General features: G+C 43.1%; 1 protein-coding gene and 1 long non-coding RNA gene across 56 annotated transcripts in view; one reads left to right on the top strand and one right to left on the bottom strand.

Moving 5' to 3' along the window:
• The window catches only part of LOC127010009 (uncharacterized), a 35,506-nt gene extending 31,262 nt beyond the window's left edge, over window positions 1-4,244 (top strand). For 19 of the 50 annotated variants that reach the window (XR_007762772.1, XR_007762747.1, XR_007762749.1 and 16 more), the window contains 2 exons: window positions 1,694-3,446; window positions 3,516-4,244. This is a non-coding gene — a long non-coding RNA (uncharacterized LOC127010009). The remainder of the gene's footprint in view (window positions 1-1,693; window positions 3,447-3,515) is intronic. The other 31 variants (XR_007762750.1, XR_007762743.1, XR_007762738.1 and 28 more) reach the window with 7 other exon arrangements.
• LOC127010008 (uncharacterized) overlaps window positions 1-27,022 on the bottom strand; it is a 71,829-nt gene extending 44,807 nt beyond the window's left edge. For all 6 annotated transcript variants that reach the window (XM_050883709.1, XM_050883708.1, XM_050883711.1 and 3 more), the window contains exons 1-15: window positions 26,911-27,022; window positions 18,461-18,605; window positions 17,049-17,174; window positions 16,569-16,741; window positions 16,034-16,234; window positions 15,387-15,540; window positions 14,919-15,034; window positions 14,206-14,409; window positions 13,303-13,572; window positions 12,200-12,341; window positions 10,895-11,016; window positions 10,379-10,540; window positions 8,852-8,944; window positions 6,788-6,862; window positions 5,552-5,737 (exon numbers count right to left, since the gene is read on the bottom strand). In XM_050883709.1, coding sequence (XP_050739666.1) covers window positions 5,552-5,737; window positions 6,788-6,862; window positions 8,852-8,944; window positions 10,379-10,540; window positions 10,895-11,016; window positions 12,200-12,341; window positions 13,303-13,572; window positions 14,206-14,409; window positions 14,919-15,034; window positions 15,387-15,540; window positions 16,034-16,234; window positions 16,569-16,741; window positions 17,049-17,174; window positions 18,461-18,605; window positions 26,911-26,964 — 2,223 coding nt within the window. In that variant the 5' untranslated portion in view covers window positions 26,965-27,022. The remainder of the gene's footprint in view (window positions 1-5,551; window positions 5,738-6,787; window positions 6,863-8,851; window positions 8,945-10,378; window positions 10,541-10,894; window positions 11,017-12,199; window positions 12,342-13,302; window positions 13,573-14,205; window positions 14,410-14,918; window positions 15,035-15,386; window positions 15,541-16,033; window positions 16,235-16,568; window positions 16,742-17,048; window positions 17,175-18,460; window positions 18,606-26,910) is intronic.
• Between the last annotated feature and the right edge of the window lie 486 nt (window positions 27,023-27,508).

The raw sequence follows: 27,508 nt of genomic DNA, 5'->3' as shown, positions 1-27,508 counted from the left end.
AGGAGAGGTACAGAAGTGACGAAGGAGGTGGAATAAGAGAAAATAAGAAGAAAGGGAAGGAGGAAGGGTAAAAAAAATAAGTAAAAGAAGAAAGGAAAGAGGAAGAGATATACAAAAATGACGAAGGAGGTGGAATACGAGAAAATAAGAAGAGACAGGATAAAAAATATATAATAGAAAGAGAAGAAACAGAAAAAAAATATGTAGTGTCAAAATGTTTAAGAGGATTAAGAACAGGAAGAGAGAGAGAAGCAGAGAGGATAAAGAAGATGGGCAAAAAAAAAAAAAGACGAACAGGTACAGTGCGAGGAAGGAGGAAGGGAGTCAAGTTCATCGTCACCATAACTATTTTCATCATCATCACTATCACTGTTTGTTTGTTTCCAGTTATCCTTCCGTTCTTTGGTATAGTTTCTTTTTTTCTTTAGGGAGTTTGTTCTTTCTCCGGTTCACTTTTTCCATTTCTTCCAACTAAGTGTAAAAAGCTTTCTTGATAACCGTGTATAGAAATGAGAAAATAAAAGTCGATTCCCGAGATTTTTTTTAGAGTTGGAAGATTTTTTGGTTTGGATTTTTAAGTGGCAAAACAACAGCAATAGTGAAAATAATTGAGGTAGAAGTTGATAAGGTGGTTCGTAATTGAGCATTTGGTTGCAGTGGGAGCGAGCGAGTGTCTTGAAAATAACTTAAACGTCTTTGTTCAGAAATTATCGCACTTTTCACTTGGTTACTAAATCGAAAGTAGTTTTTTTCATTTGTTTACCCAAGCAAGAAAACTCACAAATTTGCAATGCTGTTTTGTTCCTTCACTTTTTAACTTGATCTTTATCTTCATTGTTTTTTTTGTGTTTTTTTTTTTATTATTTTCATTTTGCAGGTATGTTTTGTAATATCACTTTCATAGCATAATTTTTTTTTCTATTTTTATCCACATAGTTAAAAAAAAAAATTATTTCATCTTGTGGTTATTTTTGTTACTTGATTTTCAGCCATTAATTTTTGCAGTAACGTCTTCCAGTTTTAATTTTGCAGCATCCCTTTATGTTACTTATATTTTTTTCAATTTTATCATCATACATATTTTTTTTATTTTATCTTGTAGTTATTCTCATTTAATTATTTTCGTCCACTTAATTTTGCAGTAATGTCTTGTAATTTCTTCCGTTTCAGGTCTTGTTTCACGTGTTTTTTTTCTTCTTTATTTTTTCTCGACTTGACGTTAGTGTTGTTGTTGTTGCTGTTGTTGTCACGTCTTTGGCATATCACACAGGCAGGTTTTAATGTTCCAGCACCTTTTTCTAGCATTCTTTCATTTTCACCCACACAGTTTTGTATTTTATTTTGGGGGAGTATTCTTTTCACATCATTTTCATCCACTTAATTTTGCAGTCAGTTAACTTTTCCTGCATAATTTTCTGCAGTCAGTTAACTTTTCCTGCATAATTTCCTGCAGTCAGTTAACTTTTCCTGCATAATTTTCTTAGTTTTTTCAAATTTCGACATTGTTATTGTTGTTTTTTGTGGTGTTAATGTCACATCTTTGGCATTTCAGACAGGCAGGTTGATGATGACGAAAATAAATCCAGGTGACAGAGGGAAGGAAGAGAAGTCCGTAATCACAGGTAGAGGAGGTGTGAAGGTTGTTAGCGAGGAAATCATACAAAAAGGCTCAGGGTGACAGGAGGAAGGGAAGGTCGGTAATCACAGGTAGAGGGCCAGGTGTGGAGGTCGTTAGCAGGGGTCATAAATAAACAGGGTCAGGGTGAAGGAAGGTCGGTAAGCAAAGGTAGAGGGCCAGGTGTGAAGGTTGTTAGCAGGGGGTCATAAATAAACAGGGTCAGGGTGAAGGAAGGTCGGTAAGCAAAGGTACAGGGCCAGGTGTGGAGGTCGTTAGCAGGGGTCATAAATAAACAGGGTCAGGGTGAAGGAAGGTCGGTAATCACAGGTACAGGGCCAGGTGTGAAGGTCGTTAGCAGGGGAGTCATAAATAAACAGGGTCAGGGTGAAGGAAGGTCGGTAAGCAAAGGTAGAGGGCCAGGTGTGAAGGTCGTTAGCAGGGGTCATAAATAAACAGGGTCAGGGTGAAGGAAGGTCGGTAAGCAAAGGTAGAGGGCCAGGTGTGAAGGTCGTTAGCAGGGGAGTCATATATAAACAGGATGATGGAAGGAAAGGAAGTTAGTGATCACAGGTAAAGGAACAGGTGTGGATATTGTTAGCGAGGAAATCATACAAACAAGCAGAGGCAAGGAAGACTCAATAAAGCAAAAATCATGCCCTAGACTTTAATGCAAAAAAATATGAGAGAAAAAACAAAAATTGGTGTACATGCTTCTGTAGGCATGTGTGTGTATATGTAAGCGTGTGCGTGTGTGTGTGTGTGTGTGTGTGTGTGTGTGCGCAGGCATATACACACACACACACACACACACCAACTGAAACTATAAGATGCACATTATTAGAACAAAAAAATGGGTGGGAAAAAAATAAATAATGCAGAAATTAACAAAAAGAAATTAACCGAAAGTAGTTTTAAGCATTAGAAAAAAAAAAAAATTACTATAAATAAAATGCCACTGGCTTGAGCTAACTTACATATATATACAAGGAGAGAGAGAGAGAGAGAGAGAGAGAGAGAGAGAGAGAGAGAGAGAGAGAGAGAGAGAGAGAGAGAGAGAGAGAGAGAGAGACCAAGACAGAGAGAGCACACAAACAAATAACCAAAAAATACATATCAAATACCATTACAAATAACATGAAAGACTTAAACCATACCAATAATAATAATAATAATAATAATAATAATAATGCCTAGAAATAATAAGTTGAGGTGGCGATGAATGAATGAAACAGAAAACAAAAACAAAAAAAAATCAAATAATGGGAGTGGAGTTCAGAGTAGTAATCAAGCCCAACAGGTAGACAGGTAGAGGTACAGGTAGGGTGGAGGTGGTGGTGGTGGTGGTACAGGTGCGTTGCTTTAGGATCACCAGGTAGACTAATTAACTTACGAGTACTGACTAAAAATGAGATCACAGTAACCTTGAATTGTGGCAGTTGAAATGTGTGTGGCAGATGGTGGTGGTGGTTGTGGTAGTAGTAGTAGTAGTAGTAGTAGTAGTAGTAGTATGAATGGGAGGGCGAGTTAGTAGTAGCAGTAGTAGTAGTAATGGAAGAGAAGAAAGTAGAATGAAAAGTAGATGAAAAAAAAGAGAAGTAAAGAAGATTAAGTAGTAGTAGTAGTAGTAGTAGTAGTATAAATGGGAGGGCGAGTTAGTAGAAGTAGTAGAAATAGTAGTTAGAAATGTATGTAGTAGTAGAAGAAAGCAGAATGAAAAGTAGATGAAAAAGAGATAAGTAGAAAAGATTAAGTAGTAGTAGTAGTAGTAGTAAGACAAGAAAGTAGAATTAAAAGTAGGAGAAAAAGAAAATTAAGTAGGAAATATTAGGTTTAGTAGTAGTAAGACAAGAGTAGAATTACAAGTAGGAGAAAAAGAAAATTAAGCAGGAAATATTAGGTTTAGCAGTAGTAGTAGTAGTAGTAGTAGTAGTAGTTATATGGTTGCATGACTGTGATAGTGGTATACAATTACAATTATACATACAAAAAAAAACGAGAGAAAAAGAAAAACGGAAGAAGAGTAAAATTTGGTGGCGGCTGAGTTGGTGGTTGGTGGCTGTTGCGTCATATAGCTATGGATGAAAATGTATGTATGTATATATGTTATGCATTATACTGCACTACACTTGTTATATATAAATGAATGATCGATATACTCCGCTCTCCCTTAGACTATGACAGCGAGGGTAAGATTAATAGACAGACAGACAGACATGTGGCTTATAGGAATCTTATCTCGTGCCCCTACACACACATATGCACACACACACACAAACTTAGGCGTATATCTGTACATCATATATACGAAATAATGTGAAGTTCATGGCAGTAATGATAATGATAGTAGTAATAATAAGTAATGACCGATCATACACACACACACACACACACACACACACACATTGATGGCAGTGGTGATGGTATATATATTTCACGGCCATTTTAAATTCCACCCAAAAAAAACAGACCCATAATATCTGATCGAGATAAAACACAAGCGAAAGGAAAATCGTTTTGTGTAATTCGGAGGTGAAGGGAAAAATATTATTCCGATGCGTTTTTTTTTTAACTATGCGTTTGAGCAAGGGTGTGTGTGTTCGTGTGTGTGTGTGTGTGTGTGTGTGTGTGTGTGAGTGTGAGCCTAAAAACACAGCCTATTATGTGAAAATCTTCCTGTGTGTATGTGTTTGTGTGTGTGTGTGAGCCTAAAAACACAGCCTATTATGTGAAAATCTTCCTCATCACAGTTTTTTTTTTAGTAGAATCAATTATCTTTTTTTTCCTACACTACAACCATTAATGTTTCCCCTATAATGTACATCTTTATATACATTTGCTTGTTTCTCCTCCTCTTCCTTCTTTGTTTTTTTGTATACTTTCTTTGGGGGGTCATTCGGGAGGAGAAAGAAAAGGAAATGAATAGGAGGAGAAAAAAGTAAGAGAGAATTCCTGAGTTTATTTCCGCAAAGCACTTGAATTGGTAGTGTGTATATACCCGTTTGTGTGTGTGTGTGTGTGTGTGTAGACCTGAGTGTATACCATGACTTCGAGAAACACGCACACACACACACACAGTCTACTTTTTCAAACATACAAAAATATTCATACTTTTCCTCAATTACGTTTTTTATGGTTTTTTTTTTTTTATCGTTTTGAAATTAAATAAACAACAAAAACCTTCTAGACAAATTTTCTTACGTTTTTTATGATTTTTTTTTTTATCGTTCTGTAATTAAATAAACAAAAAATCTTCCAGCAAAATTTTCTTAGCTTGAAGAAACAAAAAGAAAAATTAAGTAATATTCTCTTAATTTCCTTCTTTTCATGTGTAATTTAAAAGTTGAAAGAAAGGTTTCAAAAATTAATTATGAATGATTATGTATTTTGTTCATTAATCTCTCTCTCTCTCTCTCTCTCTCTCTCTCTCTCTCTCTCGTGTGTGTGTGTGTGTGTGTGTGTGTGTGTTCATGTAAATCCTTGTGCTAATTCAATTCCCTTTACCCATTCAAATAAATAACATGTATTCTTGCTGACAGGGAAAGAAAACAAAGAAAAGTGGAAAAAAACAAGAAAAAATATGACAAAGACAAGATGAAAGAAGATGTTGAGAATGACAGAGGAAGAGGAGAAAAGGAAAGAAAAGAAGAGAAAGAATGAAGAGAAAATTATATAAAGGAGAAATACAAGAAAGATTAAGGAAAATGAAAGGAAGGAGAGATTGGCAGGAAAGAAAAGAGGAGAGAAGATGAAGAAAATTGAAGTAGAGGAGAGAAGAAAACGGAGGAGACAAAATGCAAGAAAGATGACAAAAGAATGACAACAGAAAAAAAAAAAATCAACCCATCACCACCACCACCCAAAAACAACCATCACCACAATCACTAGTAAGTCTGTCTGTCTTTCCTCCACCAAAATCAACTATCACGTCTTTACCTCCTGCCCAATCTTGCCTCCAACTCCTCCTCCACCTCCTCCGCCTCCAACACCACCTCCTCCACCACCACCTCCTCCTCCTCCACCTCCTCCTCCGCGAGTGGGGGCGTCCTCCTCCTTCTTGGTCTTGTCGGGGGAGGTCAGGTCCTCGAGTTTGACCTTCACCTCGTGGTCCTCTGCCTCACTCTGGGGGAAGGGACGGGGGAGTTACTGGGGGACTCACTGGGGGAAATGGAAGGGAAAAAATGATGAATTAAATGTTGGGGAATGAGGGACTTTAATAGTGGGAAAGGGTAAGGTTAGTGAGGGCATTTTACAAGGGTTATCTCTTAAACTGCTAAGCGCTTGCAATGAGTGGAAGTGTCATTTGCCGGTGGTGCTGAACGCTCGCTGCAAGCTCCAGCCGCACTCAAATTTCCCACGTTTGAGTGTGTTCCAACAATATTTCTCACTCAACAGCATTGCCAATCCAATGGGTTTTCCACGAAATTTGGTGGAAAATCATATCAGCCTAGCGTGGAATATCTACAGACGAGTAACTAGTGGATGTTTTTGTCCAATATAGCGGCATTTTTGCATAGCTTCACCTATCACATGACTAACTTTATTACCAAATAGTTGTAAATTTTGCAGTTGGCAATACTACCTTGCCAGCACCCCATCAAGAGATCTCCGCAGTTGCCTCAATATGGATGACCGTCACCCATGCGCTGACATAAGTGTTCACAGGCAACACCTCTGAACGTGTCTGTACATTCGCAGGAGAGGCATATATACAGAATCTTATATATCTGGGCCTTCTCTTTCCAATAGTGTTTTTTTGTTTTTTTAGCTGTGATGAATAGTTTTGAGATACAGAGGTTACAAGAGACCCCCATTCCCAGATTGTGCCTGAGGGAATTTCCTTGCTAAACCTTAATTTATCTGCTCTAATTAAATCCCCTCACAGTCTATATCTTCCTCAACATTAACCATTTTCCATCATTTACTCCTTGTTCTATGTTTACAAATGCAGAACCTATCCTCCTCCTCCTCCTTTTCTTCCCCAGCATTTACCTCCTTTATTCTAGCTTCCCTCGCCATGCACAACGAAAGGGTTAAAAGTAATGTTTGGGGGATAGGCAATAGCTGAATGTGTCCTCAACGCTCATCTCCATCACACTGACACTGAGAATACGGGAATATGGTCTTGACACACACTCACGCTTTCACACACTCACACACACTCTCTCTCACCAGGATCTGAGGTGTCTTGAGGCCACCCGTGTCGCTCCCTGCTCCCGATACCCTGCTGCTCGGGACTCTGTTGTGCTGCAGGGGAGGAGGATAGGGAGGCTGTTAATGTGTATCTTCAAGTCAGTCAGTTAGTATGTTAGTTAAGTCAGAGGTCAGTAGGTGTCCGTATGTCAATCAGTTAGTATATCAGTCAGTATCTAAACAATCTAGTCCCTCGCTCAGTTAGCCACTTTGTCAGTCAGTCAGTTAGCCAATCATTCTGACTTAAAACATTATATTAACTCACCCAGTCAGTTGGTCAGTCAGTTAGTCAGTATGTTGGCCTATCAGTTAGCCAGTCACTCTAAATCAATTCACACAGTCAATAGGTCAGTCAGTCAGTCTCTAAAGAATATAATCACCCAGTCACCCAGTTACTAAGCCACCTAGCCATTAACCGTGTAGCAGTGAAGGGCCAAATTTGTGTCTTTACCGTGTAGCAGCGACGGGCCAAATTTGTGTCTTTACTGCAGCAGTCGGCGCCAAATTTGTGTCTTTACAGTTTAGCAGCGACGGGCCAATTTTATGTCTTTACCATGTAGCAGCGAAGGGCCAAATTTGTGTCTTTACCGTGTAGCAGTGACGTATTAATTTTGTGTCTTTACCGTAGCAGCGAGACAAATTTGTCTTTACCATGTAGCAGCGAAGGGCCAAATTTGTGTCTTTACGTGTAGCAGCGGCCAAATTTGTCTTTACCGTGTAGCAGCGACGGGCCAATTTTGTGTCTTTACCGTGTAGCAGCGAAGGGCCAAATTTGTGTCTTTACCGTGTAGCAGCGACGGGCCAATTTTGTGTCTTTACCGTGTAGCAGCGAAGGGCCAAATTTGTGTCTTTACCGTGTAGCAGCGAAGGGCCAAATTTGTGTCTTTACCGTGTAGCAGCGACGCAAATTTGTGTCTTTACTGTAGTAGCAGAGAAGGGCCAAATTTGTGTCTTTACACTGTAGCAGCGAAGGGCCAAATTTGTGTCTTTACCGTGTAGCAGCCAAATTTGTGTCTTTACTGTAGCAGAGAAGGGCCAAATTTGTGTCTTTACCGTAGCAGCTAAGGGCCAAATTTGTGTCTTTACCGTGTAGCAGTGAAGGGCCAAATTTGTGTCTTTACAGTGTAGCAGCGAAGGGCCAAATTTGTGTCTTTACCGTGTAGCAGAGAAGGGCCAAAAAATTTGTGTCTTTACCGTGTAGCAGTGACGGGCCAAATTTTGTGTCTTTACCGTGTAGCAGTGACGGGCCAAATTTGTGTCTTTACCGTGTAGCAGTGAAGGCCAAATTTGTGTCTTTACCTGGGAGCACCAATTTGTGTCTTTACCGTGTAGCAGCGACGGCAAATTTGTGTCTTTACCGTGTAGCAGCGATTCTTTAAGGGCCAAATTTGTGTCTTTACAGTGTAGCAGCGAAGGCCAAATTTGTGTCTTTACCGTAGCAGCGATGGGCCAAATTTGTGTCTTTACCGTGTAGCAGCGAAATAAATTGTGTCTTTACCGTGTAGCAGCGAAGGGCCAAATTTGTGTCTTTACAGTGTAGCAGCGAAGGGCCAAATTTGTGTCTTTACCGTGTAGCAGCGACGGGCCAAATTTGTGTCTTTACCGTGTAGCAGCGAAGGGCCAAATTTGTGTCTTTACAGTGTAGCAGCGAAGGGCCAAATTTGTGTCTTTACCGTGTAGCAGCGAAGGGCCAAATTTGTGTCTTTACCGTGTAGCAGAGAAGGGCCAAATTTGTGTCTTTACCGTGTAGCAGCGAAGGGCCAAATTTGTGTCTTTACCGTGTAGCAGTGAAGGGCCAAATTTGTGTCTTTAGCGTGTAGCAGCGACGGGCCAAATTTTTGCCATGATATAAACCCCCCAAAACAGATGATGCATAAACTGATCACAAATGCGTTGATATATATTATGAAATGGTTTGCGTGAGTGATGATTTTTTCTCATTTTTCTTGCTTAGAGGGACGGGCCTTTAAGAAACATGATCCCCGCTGCTACCGGGTTAAGTTTGTACCACTAGCCACTCTGAACACAAGGCAACGCACTTACTTTGTACTCTTTGTTGTAGCCCTCCTTGACGCACTCCGGACACTCCCAGCTGTTAGGCAAGTCCTCGTTCACTATGCCATCCGCGTCAGGGAACTGCAGGGCATCCAGGTAACGGGTGATGGGGTGAGAGAGAGGTTAGGTTGTAGTAGTATTAGTAGTAGTAGTGGTAGTGAGAGGCTGTTTTGGTAGTGTTTTTATCTACATCTTCTAATCTCTGTCTCACTCCCTACCCAGTTTCTCCTCCTCTTTCTCAAGTAGTGTGTGTGTCTCTATTTTAATATCTTACATTTGATCCTTCTATCTTTATGTTCACCCTTCTTTCTCTGTCTCAATCCAATTCCTCCTCCATTTATTTCTCTTTGTACTCCGTCTTCTCCTATATTTATTCCCGTATTAAACCATGTCTCCGTCCCTTCATCCTTTCCTTTTTCTTTCCCATTTATTGCCTCCTCTACTTACAAGTGTCCCCCTCTTTTGTCCCACTCATCTTCTAATTCCTCATTTTCTCCTCCTCCTCCTCCTCCATCACTGTTAACTATGGTCATATTTCCCATCTTTCATCTTGTGTTATTTTTCATTCATCTCACGTTCCCTTTTCTCTATTCTTTTCTTTCATCATCGTCACTGTTTCTCTTTTTTTTTCCCCTCTTCTACTTCACCCTCTTCCCTTCGTCTCTCATTTTCCTCCTCCTCTGTGTGTGTGTGTGTGTGTGTGTGTGTGTGTGTGTGTGTGTGTGTGTGTGTGTGTGTGTGTGTGTGTGTTCAATTTCAGATATGGAACACTCACTCTTTCTTTTGCTCAGTTTCATTAGGTTTGGGTGGGATAGATTCGGTTAGGTTACATTAGGTTAGGTCACATTTTTTCATCAAACTCACTCTCCTCTTCATACTTACTTTCATTCAACTCTTCCCGATCTCCCTCAATCCCTTTTCTTTCTCATCCAGATCTTTACTGTCACCCACACTCCCTTCTCTTCCTCTCTCGACAACCTCCCATCCCACACTTCATTCTCCTCCTCCTCCTCCTCCTCCTTCCTCTTCTTTATAATCTACATCTCCCTTCTCTTCCTCTCTCTCAACAACCTCCTTCCCCACACTTCATTCTCCTCCTCCTTCCTCTTCTTTATCATCTCCCTCTCCCACACTTCTCATCTCCTCCTTAATTTCTTCCTGCTTCCTGTACTCCTCCTTTTTATCACCCACATATCCTCCCACACTTTCTCCTCCTCCTCTTTCTATTCATCATCCAGGTCTTTAATTCCTTCCTGTTTTAATTTTATAACTGCATCTCCCATCTTCCTATATTCCTCTCTTTTTCATCATCTCCATCTCCTCTGACACTTTCCCCTCGACGTTAAACTTTCTCCTTTCTTTCTTTTTCTACTTAAATCCTACATAACCTCTCTTCCCATCTTCCTACATCCCTCTTCCTTCCTTTCTTCTCCTCCTCTTTACAACCTTCTCCGTTCCTTCCTCATCTACTTCTTTTACAACTCCTGCACAATCTCTCTTCCTCCTCCTCCTCACCTTGCTGCTGATACACTTGAGGTGGGAGATCTTGAAGCACACGCAACACTCAAAGAGGCTGCTGGGGGTGTTGGCCGGGGGCTTCTGTGGGGGCGCGGTGAGCACACGGCCCCACCCGTCCAGCTGGCACTCATAGCACACAGCAGCGGCCGGGAGCATGGGCTGTGGGGGAAGGAGAGGGGTGAGAAGGGGTGCGGATGGTGGGAGGAAGGGGGTGGGGTGTAAGTATGTGAAGGAAAGGGAGGTGTGTGTGTGTGTGTGTTGATGAATTTCAGACATGGAACACTCACTGTCTCTCTCTTTTGCTCGGTTTCATTAGGTTAGGTTAGGTTTGGGTAGGTTAGATTTGGTTAAGTTACATTAGATTAGGTTAGGTTAAGTTAGGTTAGGTTAGATTTGGTTGTTATATAAGATTACATTAGGTTAGATGTAGGTTAGGTTACATTAGGTTAGGTTTGGGTAGGTTAGGTAAGGTTACATTAGGTTAGGTTAGGTTAGGTTCATTCTCTCTCTCACCTGGGTACACTTCTTCATCTTACAGGTCTGCTTCATGGTACCCGGGCCGCCATACTTCACCATATCCTGGCAGAACCCACACTTCCGGCAGTCCTCACGCAGGCACGACTCACACAGCTTGCCTGGCGGGGGAGTGAGAATTTATTTATTTATTCTATTTATTTATTTTTTACCAACAAAGGAGACGGCTCAACGGCTACAAAAAGAGTACAGAAAAAAAAGCCCGCTACTCACCGCTCCCACAACAGACAAAAGAAGGAGTGGCCAAAAAAGAGGTCAATTTCGGGTGGAGGAGAAGGAAGAGGAGAAGTGAGGAGAAGGTAGAACATGAGAGGGAGGACAAGGAGGAGGAACATAATTGGAAGAATGTGAGAAGGTAGACAGATGGAAGAAAGTGGGAGGGAAGAAAAGACAAGGAGGAAAAAAAGAGGAGAAAGGATAGGAAGACTAGGGAAGGAAGAATGTGAGGGGGAGGACAAGGAGGAGGAACAGGTAAAATATGAGAAGGAAGAAAAAGGGAGGGAAGAAAGGAGAAGAAAAAGAAAAGGAAGGAGAGGAAGAACAACCCAACAATCCTCTCTACCCAACAATCCTCTCTACCAAACAATCCTATCTACCCAACAATCCTATCTACCCAACAATCCTCTCTACCCAACAATCCTATCTACCAAACAATCCTATCAACCAAACAATCCTCTCTACCCAACAATCCTCTCTACCCAACAATCCTCTCTACCCAACAATCCTATCTACCCAACAATCCTCTCTACCCAACAATCCTATCTACCCAACAATCCTATCTACCCAACAATCCTATCTATCCAACAATCCTATCTACCCATCAATCCTATCTACCCAACAATCCTATCTACCCAACAATCCTATCTACCCAACAATCCTATCTACCCAACAATCCTCTCTACCCAACAATCCTATCTACCCAACAATCCTATCTACCCAACAATCCTATCTACCCAACAATCCTCTCTACCAAACAATCCTCTCTATCCAACAATCCTATCTACCAAACAATCCTATCTACCCAACAATCCCACATATCTGGTCTTCCTATATTCCTCCTCCTCCTCTTCCTTCCTCTCCTTTTCATCATCTTCACCTTCTTCCACACAATCATTCCACCCCACAATCCCTCCGAACAACAATCCCCCCTCCTTATCTTCCTTTTTTAACATCATTTTCCATACAATCTCTTTCCCCTACAATCGCTTCCACCCCACAATCCCTTCCTCTCTCCACCTACCCCACAATCCCCTCCCTCCCTCCACCACACAATCCTCTACTCACATCGGACTCTCCTGTGCCTCACTTTCGCCACATTCGGAGGCAGACCCACGATCCGGTTTTCGTCAGAGTTCCTCCTTCGACGCTTCAGCCCGGCGTTTGGGTTCTCCCCGAGCGGTCTCTTCACCCCGAACTTAGTGGGCTCCTGCGGGGGGGGAGAGGAGGATTAGGAGGTGCTTGTATAGGGATGAGAGATGGATGAGCAATTGGGAAGAGTATGTGTGAAAAGGTAAGGGTTTTTATGTGAGGGAAGGGAAAGGAAAGGAATTATATGTGAGGAGAAAGAGAAGAGGGAATTGTTAGTGTGTGTAAGGGAAGGGTTTATATAAGGAAAGAAAAAAGAATATTAGTGAGGGAAGGAAATGGAAGAGAAGGGCTGATGTGTGAGGAAAAGGAAGGGAAGGTTTTGTGTATAAAGGAAGGGAAGGGAAGGATTTGTGTGTAAGGGAATGGGAAGGAGAGAGAAGGATATGCATGTGAGGAAAGGTAAGGGAAGGGAAGAACAAGTTAGAAAGGTTTACCATTTAAGAAAGAGGAAGAGGAGGGAAACATACATGACCAAGAGGCAAATTAAGAGGAGGAGAGGGAGAATCACATAGATGGTTAGGTTAGGTTAGGGGAGAGGGAGGAAGAGAAGAGAAGCATGCAGGAAAGAAAGGTGAATGAGTGAGAAAAAAAAGGGAGGTTTAAATAGAAACAAAAAGGAGGGAAAGAAAGAAAGTGGGAAGAATCTAAGAGGAAGAAAGAAGGGAAGAGAAGCATGTAGGAATAAAAGATGAATAAGTGAGAAAAAAAGGGAGGTTTAAATAGAAACAAAAAGGAGGGAAAGAAAGAAAGTGGGAAGAATCTAAGAGGAAGAAACGAGGGAAGAGAAGCATGTAGGAATAAAAGATGAATAAGTGAGAAAAAAGGGAGGTTTAAATAGAAAAAAAAAAGAGGGGAAGGAAGAAAGTGGGAAGAATCTAAGAGGAAGAAAGAAGGGAAGAGAAGCATGTAGGAATAAAAGATAAGTGAGAAAAAAAGGGAGGTTTAAATAGAAAAAAAAAGAGGGAAAGGAAGAAACATCAGGTACAAACATCCACCTACATCCACCCACATCCACTCACCCTAGTCCACCACTCCAGCACCGGTTTAGATGTCTTGGCCAGCTCAGGGTTGTCATACCGATGCTGCTCCACAACCGTCCGCACGTCCCTGATCAGAGCTATGGGGTCGGTGATGAGCTCCGGGACACACTTCTTGCTGGTGGGCAGGGCGTGCAGGTACATAACAATGGCCTTGAGACCGTGGAGCTCGTACTGCGTCAGGTGAATGTGCTCCTCTGGGGGTACGGTGAGGCCTTGGATGTTGACCTTGAGTTCTGCTTCGGCCTTGGACTGTGGGGAGAAAACAAGGGAAAGTTGGAAAGTTTCGTTTAGTCGGTGCAACATCTGTGGTCATATGCCGGAGAAGGACAGATGGGGAAGGAATTATGGGAGAAGGGAACAGAGCCCAGGAGACGGGAAAAAAAGTTGGAAAGTTGTGTTTAGTCGGCGCAACATCTGTGGTCATGTGCCGGAGAGAGACAGAAGGGGAAGGAATTATAGAAGATGGGAACAGAGCCCAGGAGACGGGACACAATCCCCAATTAATACCCGGTACCCATTCACTGCTGGGTGGATAGGGGCGTAGGGTATCGGAAAAGCCACCCAAATTAGAAAACGAGGGTATGGAGATGGTTGTCTATCTTCTAAATAAAAGCTTAATATGGATTCTTTGACTTAAACTGATACCCTTTTGAAATTATAACCTTATGAGGAGTTTCCACTCAAATCCCTCTTCTCTCACTCTCAAATCCCTCCTCCTCCTCCTCCTACACTCCTCTCTTCACCTACAAATCCTTCTCCTCTTCCTCCTACACTCTTCCTCCTCCTCCTACACCTTCCTCCTCTTTTCCTCTCATACACACTCCTACAATTCCCTCTACAAAAGCTCCTCCTCTCCACACACTTTTTCCTCTTCACACTCACCTCCTCCTCGTCGTTGTCCTCCTCCTCCTCCTTCACTTTGTTGTTGTTGTTCGCCTTGAGCCGCGTGGCCACATACTTGGCGTACTTCTCCTGCTCGTCGGGCGGCAGCGAGAGGTGTGTGCGGCCCAGCAGGACATGGACGTAGCGCTCCAGCACGTACCACAGCATCTCCGTGAAGAAGGGGTACCGGAACTTGGAGGGGACCTGTGGGGGATGGGGTGTGTTACTGCCTGTTGACATTAAGGGAATAAATAGCTTAGAATATGCCCTTATAAATAGAGGGAAAAAAGTTGGAAAGATTCATTTAGTCGGCACAACATCTGTGGTCATATGCCGGAGAGAGACAGAAGGGGGAGGAATTATAGGAGAAGGGAAGGAGACGGGACACAACCCCCGATTAATACCTGGTACCCATTCACTGCTGGGTGGACAGGGGCGTAGGGTATCGGAAAAGACACCCAAATTTTTCCACTCCACCCGGGAATCGAACCCGGGCTCTCTCGGTTGTGAGCCGAGTGTGCTAACCACTGCACCGTGAAGACCCCAAGAAATAAGTGACAAGGAATAGGAATGACTTACAGGAGGAGGAGGAGGGGAGGTGCAGACAAGGAACATCCACAACTTTAAAGCTAACCCCGATAAAAGTAGATATGGAGACTGGATACTACTTCAACCCAGTATATTGCAACAAGGTAAACACACAAGGCACTCACATGGGTAGCGTCCTCCACCTGGGCCACTCTCAGCTGCTTCTCAATGCCAAAGCTGTGCAGGAAGTTGCCCCCAAAGACTAGTGAGTCCTCTGGCGTGTATACAGCATGGATCCAGCCTGTGGGAGGGTGTTTAAGTTATAGGAGAAACTTATACAAAACTGGGTGCATAATAGAATGTTGACTGGAAGGCTTGTTTTTTTTACAGCGAAGGAGACAGTTCAAGGGCATAAAAAAAGAAAACAATATTAAAGAAAAAAAGCCCGCTACTCACTGCTCCAGAAGCCCGCTACTTACTGCTCCTCTCTATTTATTCTATTAACTATTGATTAGATTCCACATTTTTAACTATGATACAGACTCCATACAGTACCAGTAAAGAGATCAATGACCTTTAAAACCATCTTGTTCACACCTACATCCACTCACACACACACACACACACACACACACACACAGTCACACCCTTACCAGTGGGGATAAAGAAAGTGTTGCCCTGGTTCAGCTCCACTCTTCCACATTTCACCACTGTGTCGCCAAAGAATATGTCGCTCTGCTTGCCCGAGAGGACCCACTGCTCGTATAGTTGTAGGTTACGTTCCGTGGGGGGGATGAGCCAAAAGATCTGTGTGGGGGAGATGGGGAGGTTACTTGCTAATGAGACTTTCTAGCTGACACAGTGAGTTCTTCCTTTGTTGATTTGTGCCAAGAGTTCCTGCCTATCATGTGTTTGAAGATACCTTAAACTTGACCTAACTTAACCTAAACTAAACTTAACCTAACTTAACCTAACCTAAACTTAACCTAACCTAAACTTAAACTAACCTAACCTTAAAAACTAACCTAACCTAACCTGAACTTAACCTAACCTAGCAAAACCCCAAACAGTTACTACAGGTCTTGACTCAGAAAAATCATATATTCTTACTAAATGAGATATATGAGATCTTCTTCCACCCCCTCCACCTTCCACCCCCTCCACACCCTTATATATCCCTTCCACATACCCCTTACACCACCCACACTCCTCTACACCCACACACACACACACCCTTATATCCTCTCCACATCCTCACACCCACCCCTACGCCACCTCCCCTGCCCCCCTCCACACGCACCTTCTTCCCCCTCAGCACATGGTACCAGACGGAGGTGCCCCCAAAGTCGATGTGGAAGTCTGTGTAGCAGCCGCGCACGGACATGAGGCAGTACTTCTGGACCTTGGGGTACATCATGTCCTCGAGCACGTTGGTGGCCTCTGTCTGCGCCTCCTTCAGGTGACGCGGCCACACACGCTCCACCCAGTCGATCTGCCGCACCTGGGAGGGATGGAAGGGTTTGACTCGGAGGAAGAAGAAAAAGAGGAAGAAGGATTTAAGGGAAGAAACAAGACAAGGAGGAGGAGGAGGAAGAAAAGGAGTCAAGAGTCGGATTCAGCAATTTTTAACTCAACTCCACACCTTTGCCTTCTCCTCCATTCTGTATTTCCCGACATCGGTGAAGTGTCGCCAGCTCGGCCTTTTGGCTTATAGCATTCGTGCTTTCCGGCGGGTCACCTTCATTGATTCACATAATAATAACAATAATAAAATAACACAACAAAACACTCCCACCCAATACCCCCTTCTCCAACCCCCCCCCCCGGGCACTAACCACTGTGGGCGCCTGGATGAGGGATTCCAGCTTGGTGTGGGAGAACTCCAGGGAGATGACGTTAAGCAGCTTGTCCTTGTCCTGGCTCTCAAAGTAGCGCTGCCAGTCCTTCATGGTCATCTCCACATTCTTCTGCGTGTTCACATCCATCACGTCCAGCATCCGGCGCGACCCTGGGAGGAGGAGGTGTGGATGAGAGGGTGTTGGGGTGGTGTGGGTGGGTGAACGACTCATCCACACACACACACACTCAGGGTACAAACTATCAAGCACACACACACACATACACTCTTAAGTCTTCCATCTTCTTCACACAAACTCTCCCTCCTTCTTTGAATTCTCAGCTAATATTGCCTCATATTTGCCATACTAACTCTCTTATATATGCTCTGTTTTCCTCACTCCACCCCTAGATGTACTATATAGAACACGCCATTTCCTCCTCCCCCTCCTCCTCCTCCTCCTCCACCTCATACCCACCCACACACAGCCGCACGTCATTGATGGTGAAGTCCTCGCTGGGTATGCAGATGCCCAGTTTGCTCTTGTCCCGAAACAGCAGCGGCCAGTTGAACCCATTCTCCTGCACATGACCCAGGCTGTACTCTGCGGGGGGAGGAAGGGAGACGGGTGTAAGTGCGATTGTGGGAAGAGATGTTTATAGTGTGGGGGGCAAAGTGGAGAGGGAGGTTATTGCTATGGGGAGGAAGGGAGGGGTAATGGGGTGAGGAAGTGGAGCATGTTATGGTTTGGGGAGGATGTGTGGGGAGTTTTCATGCTGTGGGGAGAGATGTTTATAGTGTGGGGGGCAAAGGGGAGGGGGGAGGTTATTGCTATGGGGAGAAAGGGAGGAGTAATGATGTGGGAGAGAAGTGGAGGATGTTACTGATTTGGGGAGGATGTGTGGGGAGTTTTTATGATGTGGGGAGAATGTCAATGTTATGGGGAGACATTCAGGGACTTGGTGTTTATATAAGCCTGGGGAGATAAATGAGGGGTCAGGAATTAAGGTTGTATGAGGAAATGGGGTGATTGTAATGTTTTCTCAATGGGGAGGAAGTGGGGAGAAGCTTAAAGTGGTTCAATTAGTTTGGGGAGGGAATAGGTCTGGGGAGTTAAGGATGTATGAGAAATAGGGTGATTGTAAGGTTGTTTTCTGAGTGGGGAGAAAATGGGGGAGAAGCTTATACTATGGGGAGGAAGTTAAAAGTGGTTCCATTAGTTTGGGGAGGGAGATAAAAATGGTTCCCTAAGTTTGGGGGGGAGATAAAAATGATTCCTTAAGTTTGGGGAGGGGATAGGTCTGGGGAGTTAAGGGTGTATTAGAAATGGGGTGACTATGACCAAGGTGGGGTGTGGGGAGGATATGGGGGAGACAGAAGCCTTCCTCCCTACTCTCCCTTGCCCCTTCAAACCCCTCCCCACTCCCCCACTCTCTCCCTTCCCTCCCTTGCCCCTTCAAATCCCTCCCCACTCTCCCACTCTCTCCCTTCCCTCCCTTGCCCCTTCAAATCCCTCCCTTCTCCCCTACTCTCCCTTCCTTCCCTTACCCCTTCAAATCCCTCCCCACTCCCCCTTCCTTCCCTTACCCCTTCAAATCCCTCCCCACTCCCCCTTCCTTCCCTTGCCCCTTCAAACCTCTCCCCACTCCCTATGGAAACCCCAGTACTTCCACACCCCATCTCCCTCCACCCCCTTCCTCTCCCTTTCCTTTCTCCCCCCTTCCACTCAACACCTCCCCATCCCTCCCCTTCCCCATTCAATCTCCCTTCCCTCCAATCAATCCTCAACAACTTCACCCTTTCCTCCTCACCCCCTTCCTTTCCCATCCCTCCCCTCCCCTTTTGGAAACCCTCTCTCTACCCTTCCTCCTCCCTCCCCTCCCCCCTTACCTGTGTTGGTCATGTCCTTCACGAAACAGGAATCGAACTCGTGCGAGGATATCTTCTGTTCGAGGTCAAAGGTGTGGTGACCCTCGATCTCCTCGTCCCCCAGCGCCCAGTCATCGCTGTACAGTTTGCGTTCCTTCCTCTTCCTCTGCGGGGGAGAAGAGGGGAGATGAGTGGATGGGAGGGAGAGTGGGGGGAGAGATGAGTGAGTGGGAGATAGAGGGGAGAGATGGAAGAGAGAGGAAGGGAGGGAGAGATGAGTGAGGGAGAGAGATGGGAGAGATGGAAGAGGGAGGAAGGGAGGGAGAGATGAGTGAGGGAGAGAGATGGGAGAGATGGAAGAGGGAGGAAGGGAGGGAGAGGGGGCAGGAGAGATGAGTGGAAGGGATGGAGAGAGAGGGGAGAGATGAGTGAGGGGAGAGATGGAAGAGGGAGGAAAGGAGGGAGGGGAGGAAAGATGAGTGAGGGGAAGAGAGAGGGGAAAGATGGAAGAGGGAGAGAAGGAAAGAGGGGATGAAAGATGAGTGAGGGGAGAGATGGAAGAGGGAGAGAGGGGAGGAAAGATGAGTGAGGGGGAGAGATGGAAGAGGGAGGAAGGGAAGGAGAGATGAGTGAGGGGAGAGATGGGAGGGAGGAAGATGTGAAAGGGGAGGAAATGGATGAAGAAAGGGGGAGATCAGTGGAAGGGAGGGAGAAAGGGAAGGAGGGATGAGTGAGTGGGAGAAAGAGGGGAGAGATGGAAGAGGGAGGAAATGGATGAAGAAAGGGGGAGATCAGTGGAAGGAAGGGAGAGAGGGGAGGAGAGAAAGGGGAGAGATGGAAAAGGGAGGAAAGACAGGGAGGGAGTGTAAGGGAATGAATGAAAGAGGAGTAAAATAAATGAGAAAAAGGAGGAGGAGGAGGAGGAATGAGAGTGAAAGGAAGAAAGGGAGAGGAAGAGAATGAGAGGAGTGGGAGAGGGGAGGAGGAAAAAGGAGTGAGGGAGAGAGGCTGAGAGAAGGGAGAAAGGGAGAGTAATTTAAAATGAGTGGTCGAAATTGATAAAAAAAAGTGAGCTCTTTCCTCTTCCTCAGGTGGAGAGAGAGAGGAAAAGGGAGTAAGCGGGAGGAAAAGGAACAGGGAGAGGGATGGACAGGGAGTGTGTGACGGTGAACGGGAGAGAGAGGGGATTAGGGATGCATGGGAGAGAGGGGATGAAAGTGAGAGTGAGCGAGTAATGATGAATGAGAGAATGAGATGACAAAAAAAAAGTGAGGACTCAGTGTAAACAGGGTACTGGGATTCATTTCAGGAGCGTGTAAGCAACAGAAGCGCCGAAGTCATCCTAAAACTATATTTAGCATTAGTTAGACCTCATCTTGACTATGCGGTTCAGTCCTGGTCACCTTACTACAGAATGGATATCAAAATGTTAGAATCGCTGCAGAGGAGGATGACTAAGATGATTCAGGGGTTGAGAAGCTTGCCATACGAGGAAAGACTCCGTTAAACTTGCACTCTCTAGAAAGGCGAAGGGTGCGAGGTGACTTATTAATAGAGGTTTATAATGGATGAAGGCTTTAATAAGGGGGATATTCATAAGGTACTGATGGTAAGAGAACCGGGTAGGACACGAAGTAATGGGTTTAAATTGGATAAATTCAGATTCAACAGGGACATAGGCAAAAATTGGTTTACTAACAGAGTGGTGGATGAGTGGAACAGGCTGAGCAGTCATGTGGTGAGTGCCAATACATTCAAAAAATATTAAATAAATTCATAGACAGTGATATTAGGTGGGGTTAGATTCACGGGAGCTTAGGTTCAAAGGAGCTGCCTTGTACAAGACTACCGGCCTCTTGCAGACTCCTACGTTCTTATGATCTTATATGCAGAAGGGAGGAAGTGAGAGAAGATGAGGGGAAGGGAGAATGAGAAGATGAGAGCAAGTAAGAAAGGATGGGAGAGAGAAAAGGAGGAGGAATGAAAAGAAAAGAAAGAGGAAGAGGAGAAATGATATTAAAGAAGAAGAAGGAGGAAGCTGTGAGGAAAAAGAAGAGGGGAAGAAAATGCCCTTTGCCCCTTTTTTCTCTTGTTCTGTTATTTTCATGCTCTACGTGGGAGGGAAAGAAAGAGGCAGAGGAGAGGAGAGGACACGAGAGATAAAGATGATGGGAAGGGCATAAAGTAGATAGTGAAGGAAGGGGGAGGAAAATAAGAAAAAAAATAAGAATAGGAAGGAGGAGGAGGAAGAAGGGAAGAGGAGAGAGAAAGATGGTGGTAAGAGAGAGAGAGAGAGAGAGAGAGAGAGAGAGAGAGAGAGAGAGAGAGAGAGAGAGAGAGAGAGAGAGAGAGAGAGAGAGAGAGAGAGAGAGAGAGAGAGAGAGAGAGAGAGAGAGAGTAAAGGAAGGGAGGAAAACAAGAAAATAGAAGAGTAAAGGAAGGGAGGAAAACAAGAAAATAGAAGAAGAATAGAAGGAGGAAGAAGAAAAAAATTAGGGAACATCTTTTTCTCATTGCTATTTTGTATGTTATTCCTCCTCCTCCTCCTCCTCTTGGGTGTGAGAGAGGAGAGAGAAGGGGAGTCTGAGTGAGTGGGAGGGAGAGATAAGGAGAGAGGGGGAGGAAGAGGAGGGGAGAGACAGGGGAAGAAGGGGGAGGGGGAGGAGGAGGGAAAGAGGGGAGGAGAGGAAAAACCTTCTGGTATAGTTGTTAAATTTTACAGAGGAGGAGGAGGAGGAGGAGGAGGAGGACAGTCTAAGAGGAAGAAAGGGCAAAGAACAAGAGAGAAGAGTTGAGAAGAGGAGGAAAGAGAAAGAGGAGTAAGAAGGTAAGAGGAGACTAGAATAAGAAGAGGAAATGTAAGAGGAAGAAGAAAGAGGAAGAGGAAGGAAACAAACCTAAGAGGAGACTAAGAAGAGAAGAAGAAGGAAGAGTTAAGAGGAATAAAGAGAAAGAAACAAGAGGAGAAAAGATGAAGTATAAGAGAAGGGAAGAGAACTAAGAGGAGGATCAAGAGGAGGAAAGAAATATAAAAGGAAGCAAAGAAGACTAAGAGGAAGATATCTAAGAGTAGTAATACAAGAGGGAAGAAGAAGAGAAAGAAGAACAAGAGTAAAAACAAGAGGAAGGCAGAGTAAGAATTAACGATTAGAAGTAAAAGAGGAAGGGGGAAGTCCTCTTAGTCTTCCTCTTCCTTTTATCTTCTTTAGGGAGTGAGAAAGAGGAAGAGGAAGAGCATGTGAGAGGGGAAGAAGAGGGAGAGGAGGGCTTTAAGGAGGAGGAAGAGGAGAGTAAGAGGAAGAAAGAAAGAGGAAGAGAGGACGAAAAGAGGAAGATGGGAATGAGAGAAAAAAAAGAGAGAGAGAGAGTTCTTCTAGAGAGAGAGAGAGAGAGAGAGAGAGAGAGAGAGAGAGAGAGAGAGAGAGAGAGAGAGAGAGAGAGAGAGAGAGAGAGAGAGAGAGAGAGAGAAAGGTCATACACTGCACTATTGATGGGGGGAGAGAGAGAGAGAGAGAGAGAGAGAGAGAGAGAGAGAGAGAGAGAGAGAGAGAGAGAGAGAGAGAGAGAGAGAGAGAGAGAGAGAGAGAGGTCATACACTGCACTATTGATGGAGAGAGAGAGAGAGAGAGAGAGAGAGAGAGAGAGAGAGAGAGAGAGAGAGAGAGAGAGAGAGAGAGAGAGAGAGAGAGAGAAAGGTCATACTGCACTATTGATGGGAGAGAGAGAGAGAGAGAGAGAGAGAGAGAGAGAGAGAGAGAGAGAGAGAGAGAGAGAGAGAGAGAGAGAGAGAGAGAGAGAGAGAGAGATGGGATGAAGCAACGAAGAAAAAAGAATAGGTAAGGATTATATAGGAAAAGAAGAAAGTAGGAAATGAAAGGAAAAGGAAAAAGAGGGAGAGAAAAGAAAGGGAAGAAAGGACAGAGATAAGGATAGGTAGGAGAAGGACACGAGAAAGGAAAATAAAAAAGATAAATGGAAAAATAGTGAAAAGAAGGAAAGGAAAAAGGAAGAGAAGGAGATTAGAAAGAGGAAAGGAAAGGAAAGGAAGGAGAAAAAAAAGGTATAAACGAAGAAAAAAAGTGAGGAAAGGAGGGAGAGGAGGAAGAGAGGGAGAGAAAGGGGAGCTAAGAGATAGAGTGAAGAAAGAAACGAAGGAAAGAGAGGAATGGAAAAGAATAAAACAGTAAAAGAAAACAGTTGAGAAAGGAAAAGGGAAAGAAAGAGGAAAGGACAGGAAGGAAAGAGAAGAAAAACTGTGAGAAAAGAAGGAAAAAAACAAGACTGGGAGAGAAAAGGTAAGTGGAAGAGAGGAAAAATAAAAGGAAAGGAAATGAGGAAAGAAAAAGAAAAACAACAGGAAAGGAGACAACTAAATGGAGGAAAAAATATAAAGTGGGCAGGAAAGGAAAGGAGGAAATGGAAAACGAGGCAGAGATAAGAAACATGACAATAAAAGGAAAAGAAAAAGAGGAAAAAGAAGGATATGAAAAGGTTGAGGGGCAAGAAGAAACGTCAAAAGGAGGAAAAAAATAAAGTGAAAATGAAAGGAAAGGAGGAAGGAAAAAACAAGGAAAGAAAGAGATGAGAGGAAAAGGAGGAGAAAAAACGAGGTTGAGTAAGATAAGGGAGAGGAAGGAGGGAGAGAGGGAGAGGGAAGAGGGAGGGAGGGAGGAGGGGGAGGATGGGAAGAAGGAAAGAATGAACCACTTCTGTTAACACTACGAAGGAAGGGAAGCATTGAGGATTGGGTTTAAACTGCAGGAAATCCACCACTGAGGTTTAGACAACGAAAAAAATGACTCACTAAGGTTTAAATTATGAAATGCAACAATGTGGTTTAAATAAGGGAAAAAATACAAGTGAGGTTTAAATTGGATAAGATTGCAGCACTGAGATTTAAACTACAATAGACTACATCACTGAGGCTTAAACTACAATAAAATCCTGCACTTGAGGTTTAACGTAACGTACAACTAAAGCACTTGGGTTTTATAGGAGGTTGCATCATTTATCTATATCAAAAGGAGAAAGGAAAAACAGGGAAAGAAAGATATAAAATGAAAAGGAGAAGATAGGGGAGAGAAGGAAAGGGGCAGTGAGAAAGGAAGGAGAGAGAAGGGAAGAGGGAGAGAGGGAGGAGGAGGAGGAAACGGAGGAAAAGGAGAAAAGGAAGTTTGAAAAAGTAGAGAAAAAGAGGAAGAGGAGGAGTAGGGGAAAACTAAAGAAAACCACGTAAGGAAGAGGAGGAAGAGAGGAGGAGATTGATTGATTGAAGAGAGGAAGGAAAGTGAAGCATCAATGTTTGTCTAAGCAAGGATAAAAATAAAACCTAACCCCAAACTAACCTATTTTAAAACCAACCTCATTTGCCTAACGTAACATATGAGCCAGTAACCTAACCTCACAAAATCACGGTTAAATTAGGATACACTATGAAGGCCTTATAATCAAACCTAACCCCAAACTATCCTATTTTAAAACCAACCTCATTTGCCTAACGTAACATATGAGACAGTAACCTAACCTCACAAAATCACCGTTAAATTACTACGATACATTACGAAGGCCTTATAATCAAACCTAACCCCAAACTATCCTATTTTAAAACCAACCTCATTTGCCTAACGTAACATATGAGACAGTAACCTAACCTCACAAAATCACCGTTAAATTAGTAAAATGCACTATGAAGGCCTTATAATCAAACCTAACCCCAAACTATCCTATTTTAAAACCAACCTCACTTGCCTAACGTAACTTATGAGGCAGTAACCTAACCTCACAAAATCACCGTTAAATTAGTAAGATGCACTATGAAGGCCTTATAATCAAACCTAAACCCAAACTAACCAATTTTAAAACCAACCTCATTTGCCTAACGTAACATATGAGGCAGTAACCTAACCTCACAAAATCACCGTTAAATTAGTAAAATGCACTATGAAGGCCTTATAATCAAACCTAAACCCAAATTAACCTATTACATAACCTCACTAACCTCACTATATGGCCTAACGTAACCTAATGGGGGAGCGAAGCCTTGGTAGAAAGAAACGGCTTAGGAGAATAGTTTTAATAGTTTATCATTTTCAGATTGTTATTTACGCTTTTATTTTGCTGGTGCTGTGTTTCTGCTAGAGAGGGTTGAGAGGGACCATCAAGGTACATCGTTGATAATACCTTTCTCTTTTTTCTCCTCTCCCATTCTTTCCGGTCCTTGCCTCTTTCCAATCTCCTTCTCTTCCTTTCACTATTTTTCACACGATTTATCTTTATTTTCCTTTCTCGTGTCCCTCCTACATATCCTTATCTCTGTCCTTTCTCCCCTTTCTTATCTCTCTTTCCCCCGCGGTTTTCCCTTTCCTTTTGGTCCGGTTAAAGGTAAATGATTGTGTATTAAGTAATGTGTAAGACAAACTAGCGATATCAAGGGGCCGGTTGTGACATAGAAATTAAACTGAAGCTCAAACTAATGTATTTTTAATCCAGCCTCATTTGCCCAACCTCACTAAACTTGTGGACAGTAACCTAACCTCACGAAACCACTAATATATCACAATTAATTGAGTTACCTATAAAACGAAGACCTAGAAATTAAAACTAAGGGACAGTAACAACCTCACTAAACCAAAAAACTACCAAGAACCTATCACCATTTAACTGATAAACTTATAAAACTAAGACCTAGAAATTAAAACTAAACCCCAACTAACCTATTTTCCATATGTCTAACGTAACCTAAGGGACAGTAACATAACCTCACTACAGCAATAAGATATCACCATTAAATTAGTTAACTATAAAACGAAGATCTAGAAATTAAAACTAACCCCAAACTAACCTATTTATCAAACCAACCTCACTAAACTAAACCACTAATATATCACAATTAAATGAGTTAATTATAAAACGAAGACCTAGAAATTAAAACTAACCCCAAACTAACCTATTTATCAAACCAACCTCACTAAACTAACGTAATCTTGTGGACAGTAACCTAACCTCACTAAACCACTAATATATCACAATTAAATTAGTTAACTATAAAACGAAGATCTAGAAATTAAAACTAACCCCAAACTAACCTATTTATCAAACCAACCTCACTAAACTAACGTAATCTTGTGGACAGTAACCTAACCTCACTAAACCACTAATATATCACAATTAAATGAGTTAATTATAAAACGAAGACCTAGAAATTAAAACTAACCCCAAACTAACCTATTTATCAAACCAACCTCACTAAACTAACGTAAGCTTGTGGACAGTAACCTAACCTCACTAAACCACTAATATATCACAATTAAATGAGTTAACTATAAAACGAAGATCTAGAAATTATAACTTACCCCAAACTAACCTATTTATCAAACCAACCTCACTAAACTAACGTAAGCTTGTGGACAGTAACCTAACCTCACTAAACCACTAATATATCACAATTAAATGAGTTAACTATAAAACGATGACCTAGAAATTAAAACTAACCCAAAACTAACCTGTTAATTAAACCAACCTCACTAAACCTAAGGGACAGTAACCCAACCTCACTAAACCACTAATATCACCATTAAATTAGTTAACTATAAAACGAAGATCAAGAAATTAAACTTAAACCCAAACTAACCTATTTTGGAAGGGAGAGAAGAGGAGGAAGAGGAGACGGAGGAAAGGGAGAAGGGAAGTTAGAAAGGGAGAGAAAAAGAGGAAGAAGAAACGAAAGAAAAACACGTAAGGAAGAGGAGGAAGAGAGGAAGAGGAGGAGGAGGAGGAGAGGTAGATAAACGTAAGGAAGAAGAATGTGTAATGTGACAGGAAGATAAGGAAGAGGAGGAAGAGGAGGAGGAGGAGAAGGGATGCTGGAAAGGGAGAAAAAGAGGAAGAGGAGGAAAGGGAGAAAAAGAGGAGGAGGAAAGGGAGAAGGGATGCTGGAAAGGGAGAACGAGGAAGAGGAAGAGACGAAAGAAAACATAAGGAAGAGGAGAAAGAAGGGAGATAAAGAGAAACCAAGGAAGAGGGAGAGAAGAGAAGCTGGGAGAAGGGAGAGAACGCAGAGGAAGAAATAGGGAGATAGAAAGGGAGACAAGAACCCAAGGAAGAGGAAGAGGGAGAGAAAACAAAGGGAGAGAGAGAAGAGAAGAGAAAGGGAGAAAAGACAAACAGGGAGACAAGAGAGAACGGAGAGAACGCAGAGGAAGAAAAAAGGGATAAAAAGGGAGACAAGGAGAACCCAAGGAAGAGGAAGAGGGAGAGGGAGAGAAAACAAAGGAAAGGGAGAGAATAAAGGGAGAAAAGACAACCAGGGAGACAAGAGAGAAGGGAGAGAAAAAGACAAAGAAAAAAGCCAACACAAACACGCCATTATCTCCCTTATTCCTGGATGCCCCGCCGCCATATTCACCCTGCCTGTGCCTTAAGCTCCCTGCCACATTTTATCACCCTTAGAATTATAATAAAGGGCCACGTACCGTCCTTATGCCCGATGCAAGGACAGTCCCGCCGCCCGCCGCCCTGGACGCCATCTTGGGATTTGACTAACTCTCACGGACCTCGGGATGCTGTTGTTTATAGTTATGCTCCCTTTATATCTCTCCCTCTCCCTTTATCTCTTTTTCTCTCTTTCTTCCTTTTTTGTATCTCCCTTTTTTTCTCTTCTTTCTTCCTTTTTTATTTATCGTTATGTCCTTGTTTTCTTCATTTTTGTCTCATCTCATATATTTCTCCCTTATTTCTAAACTCTCTTCCTTATAATTCTTTCTGGTTTATCTCCCTCATATCCCTTTCTCTCCCTTAATTCTTCTTCTCCATGAGTTTATTTTTATCTCCAATCTTTTTTTTTCTCTCCCTTCTCTTCTCCCTTCCTTCCCAGCTTCCCTTCTCTCCCTGCAGGCTATCTCTCCTCTCGCTTGCTTGATTGATTGACTATTTATTCTTGCAAGTAAAACAACACAGGAGAAGGGAGGAGCATGCCAGCCCAACCCCCAGGCAGTAGGCAACCAGTAATACAAGTGGGGGCAGCGCCAGGAAACGAAAAAGAGGCGCAATGGTGGGAGACAAATGCTGAAA

Source organism: Eriocheir sinensis, chromosome 42 (genome assembly GCF_024679095.1).
Source record: "Eriocheir sinensis breed Jianghai 21 chromosome 42, ASM2467909v1, whole genome shotgun sequence".
NCBI lineage: Eukaryota > Metazoa > Arthropoda > Malacostraca > Decapoda > Varunidae > Eriocheir > Eriocheir sinensis.
This window is presented reverse-complemented; position numbering and strand designations above follow the sequence as displayed.